Here is a 20121-nt window from a genome sequence, read left to right as displayed (position 1 = left end):
CTTTAGTCTTACGTGCTTTTGTATCTTTCATGTCTGCCACACAATAGGTATGCAAATCTTTGATGAATGAATAAATGAAACAACTGATTTTAAAAGTGCACAGAATAATAGAGTGTCTGTCTTAGGAGTATAAGGAATGCCACCATTTTAACATGGACATTTAGGGGAATCATTTTTTCATCTTAATGCGGTCCGCACAGTTCAGATAACGCCCAATGAATGCAGTCACTGAGGTTAGTATTAAGCAGATCTCAGTGCTGAATGAATTTTTGGATTTGCCAGTTGTCTTAATCAGTTTGGGCTGCTGTAACAAACCACTGTAGACTGGGTGACTGCAAAACAACAGCAATATATTTCTCACAGTTCTGAAGGCTGGACATCTGAGGTCAGAGTGCTAGCACCGTCCAGTTCTGGGGAGAGTCCTCTTCTAGGTTGCAAACTTTCAACTGCTATTTATATCCTCACATAGTGACAAGACAGCAAGCTACCTCTTTGACTAAAGCACTAAGCCCATCTGTGAGAGCTCTGCCTTCATAACCTAATTACATCCCAAAGGCCCCACATCCTCATACCGTCCCATTGAGGATCAGGATTTACACATAGAAATATGCGGTGGGGGAGAACAAACATTCAGTCCATAGCACCAGTCTTTTATTGACATCGCTGCCTTTTAATTGCACCAGAGGGCAGAGGTCTGAGAAGAAGTGTGTAGAATCCATTTACTCCTTCAGAAGATGGTGGGAAGGAGAGACAAGTTGCTAGTTCAACAACGGCTTTAACCTTCCATGGGGAGAATACCTCTCCTTTCTCAGATGTAGCAGTTATGCCTGAAGCAGCACCACTCTGAATCCCAGAGAGTCAGCTCTTTCAGGAGCTCCCAATCCACTCAGGATTTGGTTCAAGATTCTTAGTAGGAGCTACAAGGTTCCCCCTGGCCTGACCCTTGCCTACTTCTCCAGCCTTGCATCTCGCCCCTCACAGTCCAGTCACACCAGCCTCCAAGGCTAACTCCTTCTGCCTTGGGGCCTTTTGACATGCTATTGCCCTGATTATGGAATACTCCTGTTACCTTCTTTTGCCCAGTTAATTTCTATTTATCCTGGGGCTCAGTCTAAAATCATATCCTCAAACACATTTTTTTTTTAACCTGCAAATCTAAATCAGTGCTCCTTCCCCACTCAGATCATAAAAATGGAATTGGGTCAGAAATTTGGGGCCTGGACTTACACAGCTTGACACTGAATTCTAAGTCTACCACTCATCAGCTCTGTGACCTTGGGCAAGACGTGTAGACCTTCATACCACTATTTCTTCATCTTTAAAATGGGGCAAACAACAGCCTGTACTGCAGAGGACCTTTGTGAGAATTAAATGAGATATTTCACATAGAAAGTTTGGAAGAGAGCCTGTACTATCAGTTTCAACTCTTATTTTCCTTTATGGCATTTATCCAAATTGTAATTATAAAATTATTTTTGCTACTAATTGTTAAATATCTGTTTTCCTACATAGAGTATTTTCTACAGCAGCAAGGCAGTGTCTCTCTTATTCTTCACTGTTCCTGCAGTGTCCTGCACACAGCCTGCCATGCTGTGGGCCTTCAATCAATATTTCTTGAATGGATGGATGGATGAACATATTACCTGTTCCTGGGCTGGGTCCCCTGAAAAAGTGTCAGAAAATCATCAATCTTATTAAAGAACACTACCTGGAAATTTTTGATTGTCATATTCTAGTCTAAAATTAGATGCCACATTCACTGTCTCTCCCTTTCTAGGACCGCCCTTTAAGGGCCTGTTCTCCCATAGGGCCTTGTCATGCTCATTGCCGGGCAGATTTATGAAACATCTCAACAGACGCTTACATTCCACATGTTACCATTTACACATTCCTGCTAGGGTCAAGGTGGGGAATGGCATGCTTGCCAATAGCTGCATTTCTCATGTGAACGTTCACATAAACCCTCTTCCCAGCTCGTTTTACTGATACATTATAATATACTTTTATAAACAAGTTTTTCAAGGTCATGAATGAATGCTTCCTCATTTCCATTTTCAGAGGATTGCAAGTCTAGAAAGGGCAACGAGAGGTTTCTTTAGTCTAACCATTTCCACGGGCCAGAACTCTGTCTGAACCATCCTAGCAGATCTCCAAGGAAACACGGTAACAACATTTTTCAGTGAGTCTCCCAAGCTCTCTCTGGTTGTTCCTTCCTTAGGTCTCAAGGATACTATGGCTATATATGTTAATCGTATATTTTTCATTCTAATTATACTTGAAGTCCTAGAAAAAGTTCCCTTTTGCTAAAAAATATCCAACAAAATTGCCAAATCTAAATGGCCACCGTTAAGCCAGTTCACATCAGTGGAAACCTCCCACAGAGTGTTTGCTTCTTGGCAAGGAGGCCGACCAACATCAGTCTTCCTATGCCTTCATTTTCATTCTGACTTGAATTGTCAGTCAAGCTCTGTCTGTACTCTATTTGTCAAAACACCATTGTTCTCTCCCCTCCTTATGGTAGTTTCATTTTTATTGTTTAAAGATCAAAAGTCAGATCAGCCTTAGGTTGATGGAAGCAGATCTCATGGACTGTGCCGTCTAGTTTGTGGCTGAGAGCCATCTTTGGTGTTCAACAGACTGTGGAAAACATCTCATGCCAACCAACTTTGGCTCCGTCGTTGGGCTACAACCAACAACATAATTTCTGTCACTAACTGTTCTATGCCAGAGCTACAACTTATTGGATGGTGAGTTCTACTACAGGGCGTTCTCTTCTCCACCTATAATATCTTCATGTAAAATAATGAGCTCTTTAAGAATAAACATATCATTTCTTCTCAGAGAAATACTTGGTAAGTCTTTTCTGAAGAGTCTGCAGGCCCAAGCTACTATTGAAAAGACAACCACTACTGTGTTTCCCTGATACTAAGACTGGGTCTTATATTAACTTTTGCTCCAAAAAACGCATTCTGGATTATGTTCAGGGGATGTCATCCTGAAAAAAATATCCTGGGGCTTATTTTCTGGTTAGGTCTTATTTTTGGGGAAACATTATAGTGCTAACCTAGGCCTATCATATTCAACAGCAATTTTTATGTGAGGATAGTATAACAGACATTTTTAGACGCTGAGTAGAAATACTATAATTTTGGATGTTCCTAATATCATGAATTGTTTTTCTCCCCATCTCTAATGTGATTTGCCCAGAGAATGTATTTTAAAATAGAATTTAAAATTCAATACCTATGTTAGATTGGGCTCTAAATGTCACTTAAGGGAAAAGTGATTTCTCCAACAGTGGATACGTAATTCCCTTTTCTGTGTCTATAAATTGTCATTCTAAAAATAGTTGTTGGGACAATTTATTTAATAGACTGATTCTTTTTAACAAGGATTATTGGAAATTGAACAGGGCAGCCTAGGAGACTAAGGAAGAGAAGATCCTATCAAATTCCAGAGAGAAAAAACTAATTTCATATATGGACTCAAGAATCAGAATGTCTTTGGATTTCTCAACAGCAATGCTAGAAGCTAAAAGGCAAAGAATAATGACTTCAAAATTCTAAGGGAAAATAATTTCTAATCTATAATGATATAGCCAGTCAAATGTCAGCCAAGAAAAGACTAGAATAAAGTCACCTTCAGACATATTCAAGTTATTATTTATTATTATTATCCTGTGCCATTGCTAGCTTGCCAAGAGCTGCCCACTCTTCAAAGGGGCCAAATGACGCAAATGGCCTGGATGCCACCCTCATAAGCCTCTCAGCCTCACTTGTGAATTCTGAAGGGAGGTGAAAGAAAACTGAACCAAGTAGGGAAGCTCTGTGCCCGGCCCTTGAAGCATGGTTTGGTTTGAGAGGGCTGGTCTTGCTTTTTGGGTTGAGCCCTGATGGGGAAGGTGGGGCATCTTCTGGCAGTTGGCTCCAAGTTTCACCCACAATCCTTAGTTCATGACCACTGTGCTCTTTGCCAGAGATAAGTGGGAAACTGGAACCAAGATGCATTTCTGAGAAAAGTTGTGATTCCAAATACCTCACGGAGGATTCGTGCCTGTCTTCCTAAGGAACTCGGCCAGGCAGAGCTGTTTCAGTTTTTGAGCACATGACTCCCTACCTGGGATATTTAACCCCTCTTCCTACCAACATATGAGAAGCTCCAGGAAGTCCACCTTGATGGAGTTCTTCTTTTAGTGTAAGTGGAAGGTGCCAATTTGCCCCTGTGAAGCCATTTTCCTTTTTTATTTGCAATATTCCTTTAGTTCAAGACTTCAGGATTGTTGTGTGATGGGGAGGGAGTGGGGTAGATGGGAGGGGAGGTATAAAAACAAATTGCTGTTGTGGGAAAAGGTAAAAGTGAGAAGGGCCAGCTCAGCCTATGTCAGAAATGTGTATGTGTATGTGATGTGTATATGTGTGTGTGTGAGATGTGTGTATGTGTATGTGTGTGTGTGTGTGTGTATTTTAGAATGACAATTTATAGACACAGAAAAAGGAATTATTTATCCACTATTGGAGAAATCACTTTTCCCTTAAGCAGCGTTTAGAGCCCGATCTAACATACACATGCACAGCAAACATACATACGAGCTTCTGGCTTTATGAAGGTAGTTTCTTCTTCCTATGATCATCAGAAATGGCCTTGTTCTGAGATTTTTTTGAGAGCTACTTTATTAAAAACCTGAGTGGACCTTTCAGTAGAGCTGCCTCCTTCTTTCTTTAGACACAATATTGATGTGCTTGAACATTCCACCTCTGCTCTCTATTCAGTCCTGGCATATGAAAATTCAAGTTTGGAAAGAGAAAGAGAGAGAGGGGGGAATGAATCAGAAAAGGGGGAAAAAAGCCCAAACCTTGGGATTCTGTGAAATAGCAAATTATGTTTGTAACTCCCCCACAGTGCATTGACACTATTATTCACTGTATTTAACAACAACAAAATAATTTCAGGGACACAGCCATTGTATAAAGTAGGGAATGCCAGAATTTGATACAAACAGGAAGTGGGTGGGTCAGAGTTTAGATGACACTATGGTGGAAACAGATTCTGTGGAAAAGCAATTTAACTTTATTTTGGCCTGTGGATCTTGTCATGATTGGGCTGGACAATAAGTTTGATTCTGAAAATAAGCTATGCCAAGTGGATGCCCAATGTTTATCCACATTACTTCCTTTCAGAATTCTGATGCGATATTGTAAAAAATGATGAGTGTTGCTCTGGCTACACCACATTCTTGATGGCTAACGGTGGGCAAGCCGAACCTCCCAGCATCTATTTCCTCATCTCAGAAATGGTGATAATAACCTCTAATTAAAATGGTTGTTATGAGAAGTAGAGAGAATGTATGAGAGAACCTAGGTACTCAGTAATGATGGCTAATAATAATAATAAATATTATTATGAAAAGAAGAGAAGGAGGAGGAGGAGGAAAGAAAGAGAGAAGGAGGAGGAAAGCTAATTCTAATTATATAAAAAAGTCACCCCACAGAGCCATCTGGGAACATGGAGTGATTTTATAGTATGTTTTAAAGTAATCTTACTGAACACTCTCTTAAATAAGCTTGCTAATTTTCCTGATGGGATTATTTCTTTCTAAGCTTCATCATTTTATTCTGTTTTAATTATACAATATTTTAGGTCTGACATCAAAAAGTTCATCATCTGTTTTTATCTTTCTCAGCCTCATCCACATCCTTGGTTACTGTTGCCAGGTACCCTGGGGTCACCCAAAGTACTTTTGTTCTAGGGACTTTTCAAAGTAAGCCAACCCAGCAGTTTAGAAAACTTCTCTTCTTTGTAGACAAAAATACATTAAAACAACCAAGGGAAAGATTACTCTCCAGGATAATTATTTTTAATGACTTATTGGACACGTTTGAAATGCTTTTCAGGTCCTTTGGGAGTCAAAGGAGGAGAAAATCTCTTTTGTTTTATTTTATTTTACGTCTTAGAACTTGTTTGGTAAATGTCTGTGATGTTTGCACATTGTGTAACACTCACCCCACAAACACTCATACTTCACCCCCCACCCCCAAGTGATGTTAGGATTTCATCAGTAACAAAAATACAGGGTAGAGAGGATTAAAGGTTTCTTTGTGGCTTTCTCATTATCTTCCCCTGATTATGCTACTAAAAGCAGCTCTAAAGTCTTGCATTTTGGGGTTCTATCAGCCAACCTGTCACTTCAGTTCAGTTCTAAACCAGAAGAGCTCCCCCTTGGGGTTTCCTTGTTGCTAAACCTCTACTGAGGTATCATGGACTAATTTCAGCAAAAAAATGCTGTCAGCATCCTAGATATCTTTACATATTGGTCCTCTGTAACATACAATGATGCCTTCTTAATTTTAACAATATTGTGATTAGCTAATTATTTACAGACCCACCAGAGGCCTTCTCTGTAAAACTTAATGCCTTTAGTTGGCCTGATTACCATTGAGAGGAACTGAAGAGAATTCTTGGACCTGGTGTAAGGGTTATTACAAGGATACTTTTTATAGCAGAACTTCCACATTCTGTTTTAATTGTGAACGAGTCCTACAGCATAGCCAGACTATGAGCAACTGGAAAGCAAGGATTGTGTATCTCCAGTGTGGTTATTGGGCTTGTAGTAGGTACTGGGTAAGTGCTAATGAGTGAACGCTGTTACAGAAAGATCACTCTTACCTCCCACAGGCCTGGCCTTAGGGAAAGCTCTGCCACTAACTAGCTGTGTAATCATGGGCTGCTCAGCTAATGTCTTATCTGGAAAATGAGGGGTAAGACTAGATGCTCTTTAAAGTCCCTTGCAGTTGTAACCTGCTGCAAACTGCTGATTGACCCTGGAGAGAAATTATCTTATGTATCCCAGGTGAACTGAATAATACCTGGGAAAGCACCATACTGAGTTAGGAAAAGGAGATGGTGAAAAACTTCTTTGTAAGTAATATTTAGATTCCTCTTGCCCCCAAATGATTACTTAAAGCATGTACAACATTTCTTTAAAAACGAAGATGGCCAGCTGTCCTAAATATTCTCATCTTTTGAAAATGGTTCTGTTGATGGACTTCAGAAGGGAACAGCAGTCTCTCTGAGCATGTGACACATCTGAGATGAGCAGGTGGATTTTTTTTTAAATCTGGTTTTCAAACACAGAGAGAATCAAGGAGCAGCTTTGGCATTGTCCACCCACCTTAGATCCATTTGTGATAGGGATAATTAGAACCGTGCTCAATGAATCCAGTTGCCTTAAGGAAATAGGGCAAAACTAACCTAACAGATGTTCGTGCTTATCCAATAATAATAATGATACACTGTGTTTATTTGGAACACAGCTAAATTGTTCCTGCTGACTCTGAGGTCCCAGTGCAAAATCCTGGATTCAGATCCTGTGGATTTATCACACCCACAGGAGGACATTGGCTTTCCAAACCTCTGAATGGATTATCCTCTTGCATTCAAGTGGCCTCATCCTTTTCAAAAGATAACATCTTGTTTCTCTGGCTTGAATTTCCCTCGACTTCTTTCAAAACACAATTTGTGAAAACAATGTGTGAGAACACACGACAATGGGAAGTGCTCAGCGAGAACACCGCAATAAATATGTCAGGTATATAAACTAGCTGATGCTATTTATTTGGTTCTTAAGAAGAAAGTATTGGGATACGATAAATTACAATCATTTTTCAGCATCTCAGATTTCTCCAGCAACGCATATATGTTGGCAGACCTTAGTGGATCGTGCTAATTTATTTGTGAATCATCAAAGGAAAGAATAAAATATATGTCTCCAGGCAATGGAGTGGAGTGAGAATGAACTGGGAAACCGAATTGGGCAGCAGCAATATTTTCCTACGCCAGAAGTAAACATGTCAACATGGTGAGGAGGGTTTTGTCCCACTCCTGGCTGAACTTTGAGGAGTGAGATGGCTAATGTCGAGGGACCCAGCTTTGTAGTCCTTTCTCACAGAGCATTCCATGATTCACGAAAAGGACAATCTGCAGCGTGACATGGTGAACTAGGTCAGAATAATATTTCTTAATGGTGATGCTTACAATGTCCTATTAATTATAGCAGTGGTTCAGAATTTTCTGTGCCTTGATAGGTTGTATTTTTACGTAGGCACCCATTTTTTAAATTTAATGTGATATAAAACTGTGTTCCAAGGAATCTCTACTATGTTAAGTGTTGAAAAATGATATGGGGGAGTGGAAGAAAAATATGTGCCTATCCATATATACACCACAAGCCGGTATTCAAAAGATGATCTTTGTGAACATAAAAGTTTATACTGCCTTTGATTTGTGTGATTAAAAAAAACACACAACAACTAGCAATATTTAGGAATCTTGGAGCATAACATCAGAGCAGAAACTGTTTGCCCTAAATTTGCGTGTATTCTCTGGCTTTCTCTTACTGCTCCACTTGGATTCTTCTCTTTTCTAGCTAAGTTGGTTTAGCCACAATTCTCTTTGTGGATTGCATTCCTTGCTACATGCCTTGCCTCCTTTTACCTGCCTATTTCTGTTCCCACCATTTTTTGAGCCGGAGGAGAGGCATTCTCCAGCACCACTGGGTGAGGTTGGGAAATCTAGCTAAAGGTCTCCTCCTCCATGAAGCTTTTTTCTTTTTTACCCCAGCTAGAAATGATCTTTTCTTCTACTGAGAGTACTGTGATGTGTCTGATCTTTTCTACTGGCAGGGTTTCTCAATCTCAGCACTATTGACATTTTAAGCTGGATAATTCTTTGCTGTGGGGGGACTGCCCTGTTTAGCAGCATTGTGGGCTTCTACCCACTGGATGCCAGTAGCATCTACCTTCCTATCCCCCACCAAACTGTGACGATCACCAATGTCTCTAGCCATTTCCAGATGTCCCCTGGCAGGGGGCGGGTGGGGGAGTGAATCACCTCAGTGAAGACCCACTGCTCTAGGGCTCTCACCAAATCAGATCGCAGATTCTGGAGAACAAAGGTCAGGTTCTTAGCAGTGTTTTGGTTCATGTTCAAAATTATTGGGCGATTAACGAATAAAAGATTTTTTTTTTAAATATCAGTTGGGAGTTTTTGAAAATGAACACATTAGGTAATTTGAATCAGGCTAGACACCCAGAAAACTGCCAAAAGGGACTACATTATTGCCTCTCTTATCTTAGAAAAAGCTTTAACAGAACTATAACTTCAATACTATACCATTGGGTTCAAATGAGAAACCCCCAGTTGGAGGATGTCTCTGTATTTTTTGAAACATTATTGTTGACGTGACTAACCATCATCTGATGATCCTATTAGAAGGGCCAGTGAGGTAAGTTCCTCTTAGAGTTTAGTGCTAGAAAAGTTTGTCTCTTCTGAAAAACTGGGTTTCTTCCTTCTATTGCACAATGAGAAATACATAAATAATTTTATTCTCCCTTTTTTACTTGGCTGTAAGAAAGCTCAGAACAAAGTTTTATGCTCAGTTACATAATTACCTCATCTTTTGATTTCTAATATTAACCCAATCTCTCATTTTTTCCTTCTTCTCAATTAGCCTCAGACTCTTGTCTTTTACCTTCGCTCTAATGGCTTTCTTAAATCTCCCTTTTTTTATAAAATAAAATTTTAAGCTAGTGGAGTCCTTATCATTTACCATCAAAACCAGGACACTTTTGGGAGTAAAAGGAGAGCAATTAATAATTAAGCTGGGACAACAGCTTAAACTGAGACTGTCCTGGGCAAAATCAAAATGTAGGGTCACTATAGAAATAAATAATAAATATAACAGTTATTCCATTCCCAGGTTGGAGATAATTAAAGATAAACATGTGCCCTAAATAGAGAGTCAAAGTTATGTGCTTTTTATTCATCATGTGTCACATCTGTTGATTAGAGTTGAATATTTATTATCTCTTGGGAAATTTTGTAATTAGCCTGTTTCAGTAGAGAAAAAAAATCTTGGGCTTTCTTAAATGTATTTTATTTCTACCAAAGTGAAGGGGGGTGGGACTCCTTTAGATCTGGAACAGTGATCACAATAGAAGTTTCATTTGTTTGTGATTTATGGAGACTTGGAATAAATGCACTATTGACAAGTATCAGATTTCTAGTGACTATCTTGTTTTTCCTAAGCAACTTTTCATAAACTTTTGTAATATTTTGAGCAACTAGCTGATACTATGTTCGAGCCTGTTTACAAAGCTATTAATAAACTCTATGTGGCAACTCCAGGAAGAGAGTCAAACTGCTTTTTCTCTCCATTGGCTGGAAACAGTTTCCTGCTTATTTTGAAAAAACATGGGATTACCAAAATCCTTGATATACGCTCGATATTTTGTAAAGAAATTCAGTGAAAATAAATGGGACTCTAACTTTTAATCTAAAAGGCTCATAGTCAAAAAGAAAACTCATTGTCAATGCCTTGATTGCAAAGTCTTTCATATATGAAAGAGAGTTTACAAAAAGATGGGAATTTGTTTTTGTTCATGCTCACATTCAAGTTCTTTTTAAATTTCTTTTTTACACATTCATGTTCTTGCTGGTTGATCTGTTTTTTAAGTTGGTTCATATTCTCTGATTAGACAAATTGAAATTTAATAAATATTATTTATTGATTTCTGATTACATCCAGGTACCATGTAGGCATTTTACATGTGTCATGTTAATTTGTTCTCAAAATAACTAATTGAGGTGATGGTATCATTAGCCCCATTTTACAGTTATGAAAATTAAGGCTCTGAGAGAGTAGTCACCCAAAGTCATACATAAAATAAGTAGCAGAGGAGGACTTAATCCCCAATCTTCTGATCCCTAAGCCCTATTTTTCCTACTGTTCTGTAGTTCCAGAGTAAACAACTATCAGTGGGAAGCATAAGGCTCAGCTCTGAGCCCAGGAAGATGGCCAGAAAAGGGTAACAATAACAGTAACAGCAACATCCAGGTAGCATACATTCTATGCCAGCTATGCTCTGAAAGTTTACATGTATCTCATTCAACTCTCACAACAGCCCTATGAGAAAGGTACCATGCCCATTTTACAAATGAAGACACATGAGAGCAAGCAGTGTACCCCAGCACTCCCAGTGGTATTCCTTTCCACGGTTAGTTCCCATATTACCGATCATCCAGATGGTTCTCTGCATTGCCCAGCCCTTCGCAATGTTTAAATCACTCTCTATGCTTTATTCCATTTTTACTATCATCTTTGTTTTATAGATAAGGGTATTGAAAATTCAAGAGCTTCAGTTAGTTCCCCAAGGCCATGGTTATTGGCACAGACAAGATTTGAGCCCTGGTATTTTTAATACTTAGTTTAGGAGTCTTCATTCTGGACCAGGCTGCACACCTGAAATGCTACTGTGAGAACACTGCAATCCTAAACTTTTCAAGCTGAAGTTAACCGATAGCCTTCTGTACTAAAAGGAAAGGATTTAGGCTTGATTTTGAAGCAAAAGCCATGTGTGTCCTGTTTGAGGGCCTGGGTGTAGGACAAAATGATTTCAATCTACATCAAGGTGGCAATAAACTTGCGTAAGGTCAGACTCTTTGGCAAAGGGCTTCTCTTCCTGCCCTTCTCCCTGATTCAACAAAAACAAAGGTTGCTTTCTACCTTACCTCACACCAGTGTCGATACTAAGCCTAGAACTCATCAATTAAAAGCAAAGAAAAAGGGTATCTATGTCAATATAGTAGGTAACAGCTACAATTTATTGAGTGTTTCCAATGGGCTAAGTAATTTACATGCCTTGCCTCATCTAGTTCTCACAACTTGAACAGGTGCTGTTGTTATTTTCATCTTAAAGAGGAGAAAATTGAGTTTTTCAGAGGTTAAGTAACTTTCATAGTCACTCAGCTGGTAGTGGCGATTTTAACCCAGCTACATCTAAATAGCTGCCCTCCTGATTCCATAAAGTCCAGCTGCCTTGTAGGCAGAGATTTATCCAGACCAAGCATTTCAAATCCTTCAAACCCATCCTGCATCTAGACAGTAGGGTGAGATCCTTACTAAACACATAAAAACATGGCAGTATGGATGGAAGATGGTAAGAAGTAAGGGCTAAGTTGCCCCCATTTTCATCTCATCTTAAGTTATTCTCTGGTCTAGCAGGTCTTTTTGTTTCTTTAGAGCAATTATCACCATCTGAAAGTATCTGACTTGTTTGCTTAGAACTTGCCATTCCTACTGAAATGTAAGCTCTGTGAGAGCAGGGCAGAACCTGTCCTGTTATTGGTGTATTCCCAGTCCCTACCACAATGCATGACACATAGGAAGTGCCCAAAAATAGTGGCTGCATGCTGAATGAATCAAGGGCACTGAAAGGATGAGGATGCCCCTGCTGAAAATAAAGGGGGGTGATTCCTCTTCTCTGGTAGACTCTTTGATTTAAAAAAAAAGCAAAAAGAAAAAGCTTCAGAACAATCATTTCTAAAAGGCAAAAAATGGTCTGATTTACCAAGTATTACAGACAGCTGTGATGATCTTTGCGATCCTTTGCTCCTTAAACATTTTGTGTGATTTTTGTCTTGGTAAACCTCTGCTAGGACTCCTGGCAACTCCCCTTCCTCACTCCTCCACCCCTCTTCTCCTTGTCCATCTCTAGTGAATACACATCCTTCTCCTGCCGGCCAGCTGCGTATTTGTATCTGGGTTCACAGATGAAGGCCCAGGTGGCTCTTTACTAATGGCTCATCCGTTATCTGCACGAAGAACCAGTGCCTTTTCAGAGTAGATTTTTTTTTTTTTTTTTTTTTTTTTTTTTGCAGCTAAACTGAACTTTGGATAAAAAAGAAAAAAAGAAAAGCATTCTCCAGAAAGCAATACCTTTTGCTCTCAATTCATCTATCTCTTCTTTCCTATTCCTTTGCTTCCTGTTAAATACATGCTGCATGACTTTCTTTTAAAATGTTGTCTACTGAATATTCAAAATGCAAAGGGTTGAGGTTTTTCCTGCCTGTCATACTTTTTGAGGCACCACAACGCTAAAAGGCTGCTCTAAAGAATATCTTCTTCCTGCTCTGCCTCGGCTCCCATATTCTTAACTTAACATTTGGATATTTTTACAACATATATTCAGTTTGAAAGACAATATACCTAGTTTTATATGATAAGATACCTTGTTTCATATGAACCTTTATACACCAGGACCCTGGTGAGGGATTGACTTCATTGGGATACTTTATGGCTTAATACATCTGAATGATTTATATCTCGTTTTGTCTAAGCATTTATGCTAATAAATTTAACAGATTCCCCGGTACTGTCGGGTCCTTCCTTGTCTTCAGAGGGTCAAAGTGAGAGGAAAATAAGGCAGTGTGTTACTAAAGAAAGAAGAAGAAATTGGTTCAACCCATTTAAAACACAAAATTACAACAAATAAAATCTGATTCCAGTTAAACTGGTGCAACGGTCAAAAAAGAAAAGCTCTTAGATCCAGATAGATTTTTGTAATTAAGCTGTTTCTCAAAGGCAGAATCACAAAAGCGACAATATCCAGCAAGCTAATTTACTGAGGAATATTTTGGTCCTATATAATTAAATCCAACACTGAGGAAAAATTGACAACTATTAAACTGAGTGCAGTAGGGAGAAGGAAAGAGACTAAGAAAAAATCCAGTCTATGAATATGATCCATTATCTTTCATAGGTTAAAAAACCCACAAGAAATACTTGGAAAGACTTTTCTAAGATGAAAAGATTTTAAGATTGTGTTGGGGGTTTTTCGTTTTACAGGTGCAGAATAAGTTGGGTGTTTTGTTTTTTTTTCCTCTTGGTTTTTTCTCTTTCCCATTTTCCCCTCGTTGTTTGCAAAGTTGAATCTGGGGTCAGGAGTTCTAATTGTAACCTCAGACTGGAATTCCAGATGGTGCGCTCAGGCTGGAAGCAACTCTCAGTTCATCAATTTCATGGGCCTATGTATCTGCTCTGGCCACGGCCAGGCCTCCATCCCCACTGTGGCATTAATGCAGAACAAATTGAGACATATCCTCTATATAATTAGTTCCAGAATTTAAAAAGATTTACGATATAATAATAGAAGCAGCGCTGCAGAATCCTTTCATTTGGGACTCTCTGGGAGCTCCGGGACCATTTCGCGGTGGCATCAGAACAGACGGGTAACCCTGGCGGTTCCAGGCACCACGAGCTGGGGGACAGGGGGAAATTTTGCACTGCGCACCTGGTAGTGCACACCCATCCTGGACCCCCAAACCCGGTCAGATAATTAAGTTTGAAACGTCGATGGGGGATTGGTCACAAGAAAGAGTTAATTTTCTAATTAATAGAGGAAGCGGGGTGGGGAGGTGGGGTGGACTAAAACAAAAGTCCCTCCTTTATTATTAGTTAGTATTATTTTTTTTAATTTAAAGAAGTGTAGCTGGGATTTCTACCACTAGCACGGGGTTGGAAAGCAGCCTAAGCGCCTGACCAGCGGCCCGGGGTAGACAGATTCTTAAGAGCTGGAGTCGAAGGCGAGGAGAGGAGCAGCGGTCAGGCTATTGGAGCTGCGCGTGGAGCTCAGGGCGCTGGCCCCTGCACTAGGCACCATAAAAGTCCCTGTTCCTCCCGGCGCGGGCAGGCGACCCCAGCCTTTTACAGATCGCCTCGCGTCGGTGTGTTTACTCAGTTGTCTGCAACCGGGGGGTGACGCCCGTAGCGCAGCCGGGTAGTACTCGCTAGTCTGTAGGGCCGCGGCTGCAGGGCCCTGCTCTGGGCTTGGTGGGCTGCAGTTGACAGCGCCGGGGTCAAAGTGAAGAGTTTATAGGTCCTCACTGCCCCATCCCACTCAGTCGCGATTTTTTTGGTCTTGCAATAATTAAGCACCTTCCAGGCCAGGATGCGCTTTACCAGTGTACCAAAGCCACAGGGGTTTCCAGCCTCTCTCTCTTTCCCTTTCTCCCCCCTCCCTACCTTTCCCTCCTCTCCCCTTCCTTCCTTTCTTCTCCATTCGGTTAGCTCTAGAGAGGCAGAGGGGTGGTGGTGGTGGGTAAAGCCCTGAGCTGGACGTTAAGAGACCTGGGTTTTCAGCTTGGCTTTGCCACTAACTTGCTAGTACTCTTGAACGATAATAGCAACAAAAATTGTAACGTTTATTGTGTACATAGGCCAATACAATCGTCCTTCTAATCCTCGCGACCCCGTATGAGGTAGGCGCAAGCATCACATTATCCCGTTTGACCAATTAGGAAACTGAGGCTCAGAGAGGCTAGTTTAGGAAATCTAGGGTTACACCGCTGGTGGTTACCTGATAGAGCTGATATTACATTCATTCTCTAGCTACTAATCCCTTGCTCTTAACCACTGCACTCTACAGCTGCCTTTCCTCCCTATGTCTGGGCCTCAGTTTCCTTCTCTGTAGAGTGAGGAAATGAATTTCCATTTCTGCCAATCCGTGATGCAAACGATCCTTTGCGCCACAGGCTTTAGCGCGGATCCCATTGGGAAGGTGGGTGAGAGAAAGCAGCGGCCAGGTTTCCGCAGTCCCGGTTTCCCCGGGACCTCGGGTGGGCCTCGACCCACAGGAGGTGCAGCAGGTGAACTTTCCTCCCGGCCAGACTGTCAGCCCCTCCGACCAGCTCAGCGAGCGGACGGTAGTGCGGCGGGCGCAGCCGCCTGTGCAACCGCAGAGCTCCTGCAGAGACTGTTACCCATGAAAGGGAGCAGTGGGGGGCGTGGGGCGCCCTGCAGCCGCAGTACTTTGCGGGTTCCCCGGCATTGGCGCAGGGGCGCCCAGGGTTGGGGATGGGTAGGGGGCGTTCAGAGACTTCCTCCAGGGTGAGGTCCTCGGACCTCCGGCGGCTCTGGACGAGCAGCATTACTTCTCCGCGCCGAGGAACTCCTTGCAAGGAACCCCTCCCACCTCCTCGGACTACGAGGTCGAGGCGAGGGAGCACTCCAGGGTTGAAATGGGGATCTCTCCGGGATTTGCTCGACTCCCCTTTCCTCTCACCCCACCCCTGGACAAAACCCTTTTGCTTTTTCCAGTTATACGTAAAGGCAGAGAGTTAAGCGCCTTTGCCCTATCTATAACTCAAAAACACAAAAGCTCACATTCAAGCTATCCTCTTTCAAATACCACCCTCCCCCAAAAAAAGTTGCAAAGGAGAAATCTCGACCCTTTCGTTTGGAAACAGATCCCTGGCTTTCCATAAAGCGGCTCGCTTTCCCTCGTAGAGCTTGAGTGAACCCTAGTTAAGAAAAAACGACTTCAAAGTAGAAATAAAAGTGGGAGGTGTGAGACAGGGGTCTAAGGCGTCCTAGGGGCAACATGGCATGAGAAGTTTTGTCTCAGGGGACTTTCTCCACCAAAATGACCAAACGTGCACGTTCTCTGCCTAGCCCTGGAGCCCCGCTGCCGGCTGAAATGAGGCCTGCGGGAGAGGAGTGGGTGGCCCACAGAGGGTGTAGTAGGGAGAAGGAATTGGCCTCGAGAGCCTTTTCATTTCTTAAAAAAGCTTGAGTGGAGACGAAGCAAAGCCAGGCACTAAAGTAGCGCAGAGAGGTGTCCACGACTACGGAGGTGAATGAGGGAGCAAGAGGGCAGCGGGTGTTCCCGGCCTTTGCCCTCATGGACTCCTGAGCCCCGCGAAGGAGCGACCCCAAGAGGAGGGGATTGCGCTTAGCGTGTAGGTCCAGGGTCGGCACACGCTTTCGAGTCCGTAGCCAGAACTCGCCGCTGCTTCGTTTACTCAGGGCAAATTAACTAAAACCAAAGTGTAAGAAACCGAGAAGAAACCGTCTAGGCTTTCCAAACGCTGGCTTTTTTGTAAAACTGCAACTACCTTGATTGTTGTTTCACGTGGGCTTGGCTGGAAAGCTGCGGGCCCTATCCCCGGCCAGCCTGGTATAGGAGACCTGGCGGCAACCGGTCGCTTTTTGCTGGGAGCTACTGGTGGTCCCAGGCTGCGCCGTCGCCGCTGCCTCCCGGCTCTCTTGGGCGTTTCCACGCGCCCCTGAAACGCACTCCAATCCGGATTCCTGGCGCTTCTCCTTGCCTAGCGTCAGTTTCCCGATAGATGCTATCGGGAAGGTGAGGGACACAGAACCTCAAACACCTGCCCTGGGACTCCGGGCTCCCAAACAGTGACTAGGTGGAAGGAGGAGTCTGATTTGGCGATACCAGGCGCTTGGAGCTCCCAACCGTAAGAACACTGTCTGGGACCGTGGGCCTTTGGAGGCTCTCCTCCTCGGTCTGCCTAACCGACTTGCCTTCTGATCAGTCATTGTGAACCCAGAATAGTACTGCCAACCGTGGATGGAAGCAGAGCTCGGCAGGAGCGGCTCCAAAAGCCAACCTTCCCTGGGGGCTTTGTACCCAAACCCTGCCCACTCTCCAACCTGGGCGCCAGCATTCTCCGGCGGGAATATATGCAGGCTATAGGCGTTTCCCTGTGTTTTATTCCCTCCCAAACTAGCCGCTGTTTTCCTGGCTTCACCGTAGAAGAGTCAGATACTGTTAAGTAGAAAGGGAAGTTAAGTGCAGATGACACCGATTTTAGGTAGGCAGCAACCTCACCAAGTAATCAACTACCAGACGATCGAAATACGCCCGGTTTATCACAGTTGATGCAATCCCTTCTGGTCATCCACGTTCACCTTGAGTCTGGCCTTCGGAACCCACAAGGGGCGCGCCCCCCCCCCCGTGACTCCAAGATTAAGACCACTACTCCAGCCCGATGGTTCTAGGCGCAAGAGCCGGACTCGCGCGCTCTGAGCAAGGGAATCCGCCTCTTTGGAGTCCTGGAAAGTTCTCTGCGCTTTCCTGAAGTTCCCGCCCTCGTGGAGCACCCCCTGCCCCTCCCTCCAACCCGCCCTCTCAGATTAACAACCCCATCCCCACGGCCCTCATACACGGATGCAGAGGGGCCATTCACTGCTCACCTGAAGAAACTCGTCAGTGGCTCCAGGCGCCCACACTCGCGAAGGCCGAGAAGGGGAGGTAGGGGGAGGGTTGTGTCCCACAGGCCAGCTAAGAGCGCGTGGCGGTTGGAGAGGAGGGTGTCGGAGAGGGACGCTCCCTCAGGCCCGCCCTCCCACCCCCACTGCGAGGGCGCCCCAGAGGAGCCGCGCGCGCTGCCTGGACCCGCTTGGGCTGCGGTGTGAATGGAGCGGCGGAGACTCCTGACTCCTCCTCCTCCCACGCCGCCGGCCCCTCTTATTTGAGCTTTGAGAAGCTGGGGGCAGCCAGGCAGCTGGGGTAAGGAGTTCAAGGCAGCGCCCACACCCGGGGGTTCTCCGCAACCTGACCGCCTGTCCGCTCCCCCCTTCCCACCCGCCCTCCCACTCATTCAGCCACCCAGAACCGGGACGGCAGCCCAGGAGCTCGGGCCCCGCCGCCTCCTCGCCGCGATCCTGGACTTCCTTCTGCCGCAGGACCCGGCTTCCACGTGTGCCCCGGAGCCGGCGTGTTCGCACACGGTCCGCTCCGGGCCTGGGTGTCTTCCGCAGTCCGAGCAGCCGGGGATCCGGGGCCCAAGTAGCATCTGGGCCAAGTTAGGAGCGACCGAGTGGAGCACTGAGAGTCTGCAAGGCCGGAGGGGCCGCGGGGCGTCCGGGGCCGAGCTACAGCAAATGGGCTCCGACGTGCGGGACCTGAACGCGCTGCTGCCAGCGGTACCCTCGTTGGGTGGCGGCGGCGGCTGCGCCCTGCCTGTGAGCGGCGCCGCGCAGTGGGCACCAGTGCTGGACTTTGCGCCCCCGGGCGCCTCGGCTTACGGTTCTTTGGGCGGTCCTGCTCCGCCGCCGGCCCCGCCGCCACCCCCGCCACCGCCGCCTCACTCCTTCATCAAACAGGAGCCGAGCTGGGGCGGCGCGGAGCCGCACGAGGAGCAGTGCCTGAGCGCCTTCACTGTCCACTTCTCCGGCCAGTTCACCGGCACAGCTGGAGCCTGTCGCTACGGACCCTTCGGTCCTCCTCCTCCCAGCCAGGCGTCCTCCGGCCAGGCCAGGATGTTCCCCAACGCTCCCTACCTGCCCAGCTGCCTCGAGAGCCAGCCCGCTATTCGCAACCAGGGTAAGCAGGCCGGGGAGCGCCCCCTACACCGGGGGCGGTGGCGAAGGGGCTGTTGCCGCGCCTGGGCACTACCCTGCCCAACCTCTTTCCTGACCCCAGCTCTTAACCTGGCTGCCTCCCCAAGGACTGTGAGGGTAGCAGAAGCAGCAGCTGGGGAGAGAGGATTCTGGGGAGAGGGAGTACGCTCCAGCGTGGGATCCTGACATTCTCGGGAATCCGACTGTTCGCACCAGCCGGGAGGTCATCTGGGGCCCCTCCGACCCTTGGAGATTCCGGGACTTCAAATCCCCGTTAGAGTGGGAAGGGGGAACCTGTGCAGTGTCTAGCTTTGTCTCAGAAGGGATTTTGTCGCTTCACCAAACTGTCGCTAGGCATTGGACTTTTAAGGCGTTTAGACTCTGGATTCTGGAGTGGGACCAGCGCACGGTGAACAGCCGGTGCCGCCTCCCTCGCGCCAAAATGTACAGGAGCCGCTCTGGCTTTTAACATTAGATGCACGATAAGTATCATGGGGCACTAGAAGGAGTACATGAGCGGGCTAGCAACTCTTCAGTGGCTTTCTTGGAACCACCTCGTGTCCGAGTATGACTCCCGCGTGTGGTAGTATGGCAGCAGATCTCTTTTTGGTTCCAGCTCAGGTGGTGGCCAAGCGGGCTCCAGGGCTGGAAGAGAACCCCATTTGTCCGATTACAAGCTGTGCGGGACCAGGTCCTATTATAGGCAATGCAATGACGCTCTAGCGTCAGGCGCCTCCTCATCGTTGAATGCGGGGCTCAGCCGGGGAACGATTTTTGCAAGACTTGGGCGGTAGAACAAGGACAGGTTTATTTGTCGTTTTCAGTCTTTGTACATCGCGGGTCACAAACGTGAGTTTTCTCATCCTGCGCTGGCACCCGCACAGTTCTTTCTCAGGAACCAGCGCGGAACCAGCCAGGCCGAGCCCCTGTTGTTTGGTTTCGGAATTTATTCTAATTGGTCTTTTCCACTATTGAGAACCTAAACCAATTCGGGTTGATTCGATATTTTAGGAAATTCTTTACAGACACAATGGCAGATGCCTTTCCTGGAGCAAAATTTCGCACAGGCCTAGGGACCAGGATGTTTCTGGAATGCGTGGGATGGGAGAAGCAGAGTGCGTACTGTTTGCAATAGGTTCCGGGTC

General features: G+C 44.9%; 1 protein-coding gene across 5 annotated transcripts in view; it reads left to right on the top strand.

The window, feature by feature from the left end:
• The first annotated feature begins 4173 nt into the window (after positions 1-4173).
• The window catches only part of WT1 (WT1 transcription factor), a 61552-nt gene continuing 45604 nt past the window's right edge, over positions 4174-20121 (top strand). For 4 of the 5 annotated variants that reach the window (XM_074336180.1, XM_074336179.1, XM_019738486.2 and 1 more), the window contains exon 1: positions 18205-18959. In XM_074336180.1, the coding sequence (XP_074192281.1) occupies positions 18518-18959 (442 nt within the window). In that variant the 5' untranslated portion in view covers positions 18205-18517. Of the gene's footprint in view, positions 4195-18204; positions 18960-20121 lie in introns of those variants that run through there. The other variant, XM_074336181.1, reaches the window with a different exon arrangement.

Source organism: Rhinolophus sinicus, linkage group LG06 (assembly GCF_036562045.2).
Source record: "Rhinolophus sinicus isolate RSC01 linkage group LG06, ASM3656204v1, whole genome shotgun sequence".
Lineage (NCBI taxonomy): Eukaryota > Metazoa > Chordata > Mammalia > Chiroptera > Rhinolophidae > Rhinolophus > Rhinolophus sinicus.
The sequence above is the reverse complement of the archived record's forward strand: the minus strand, read 5'-3'. Positions and strand labels throughout refer to the sequence as shown.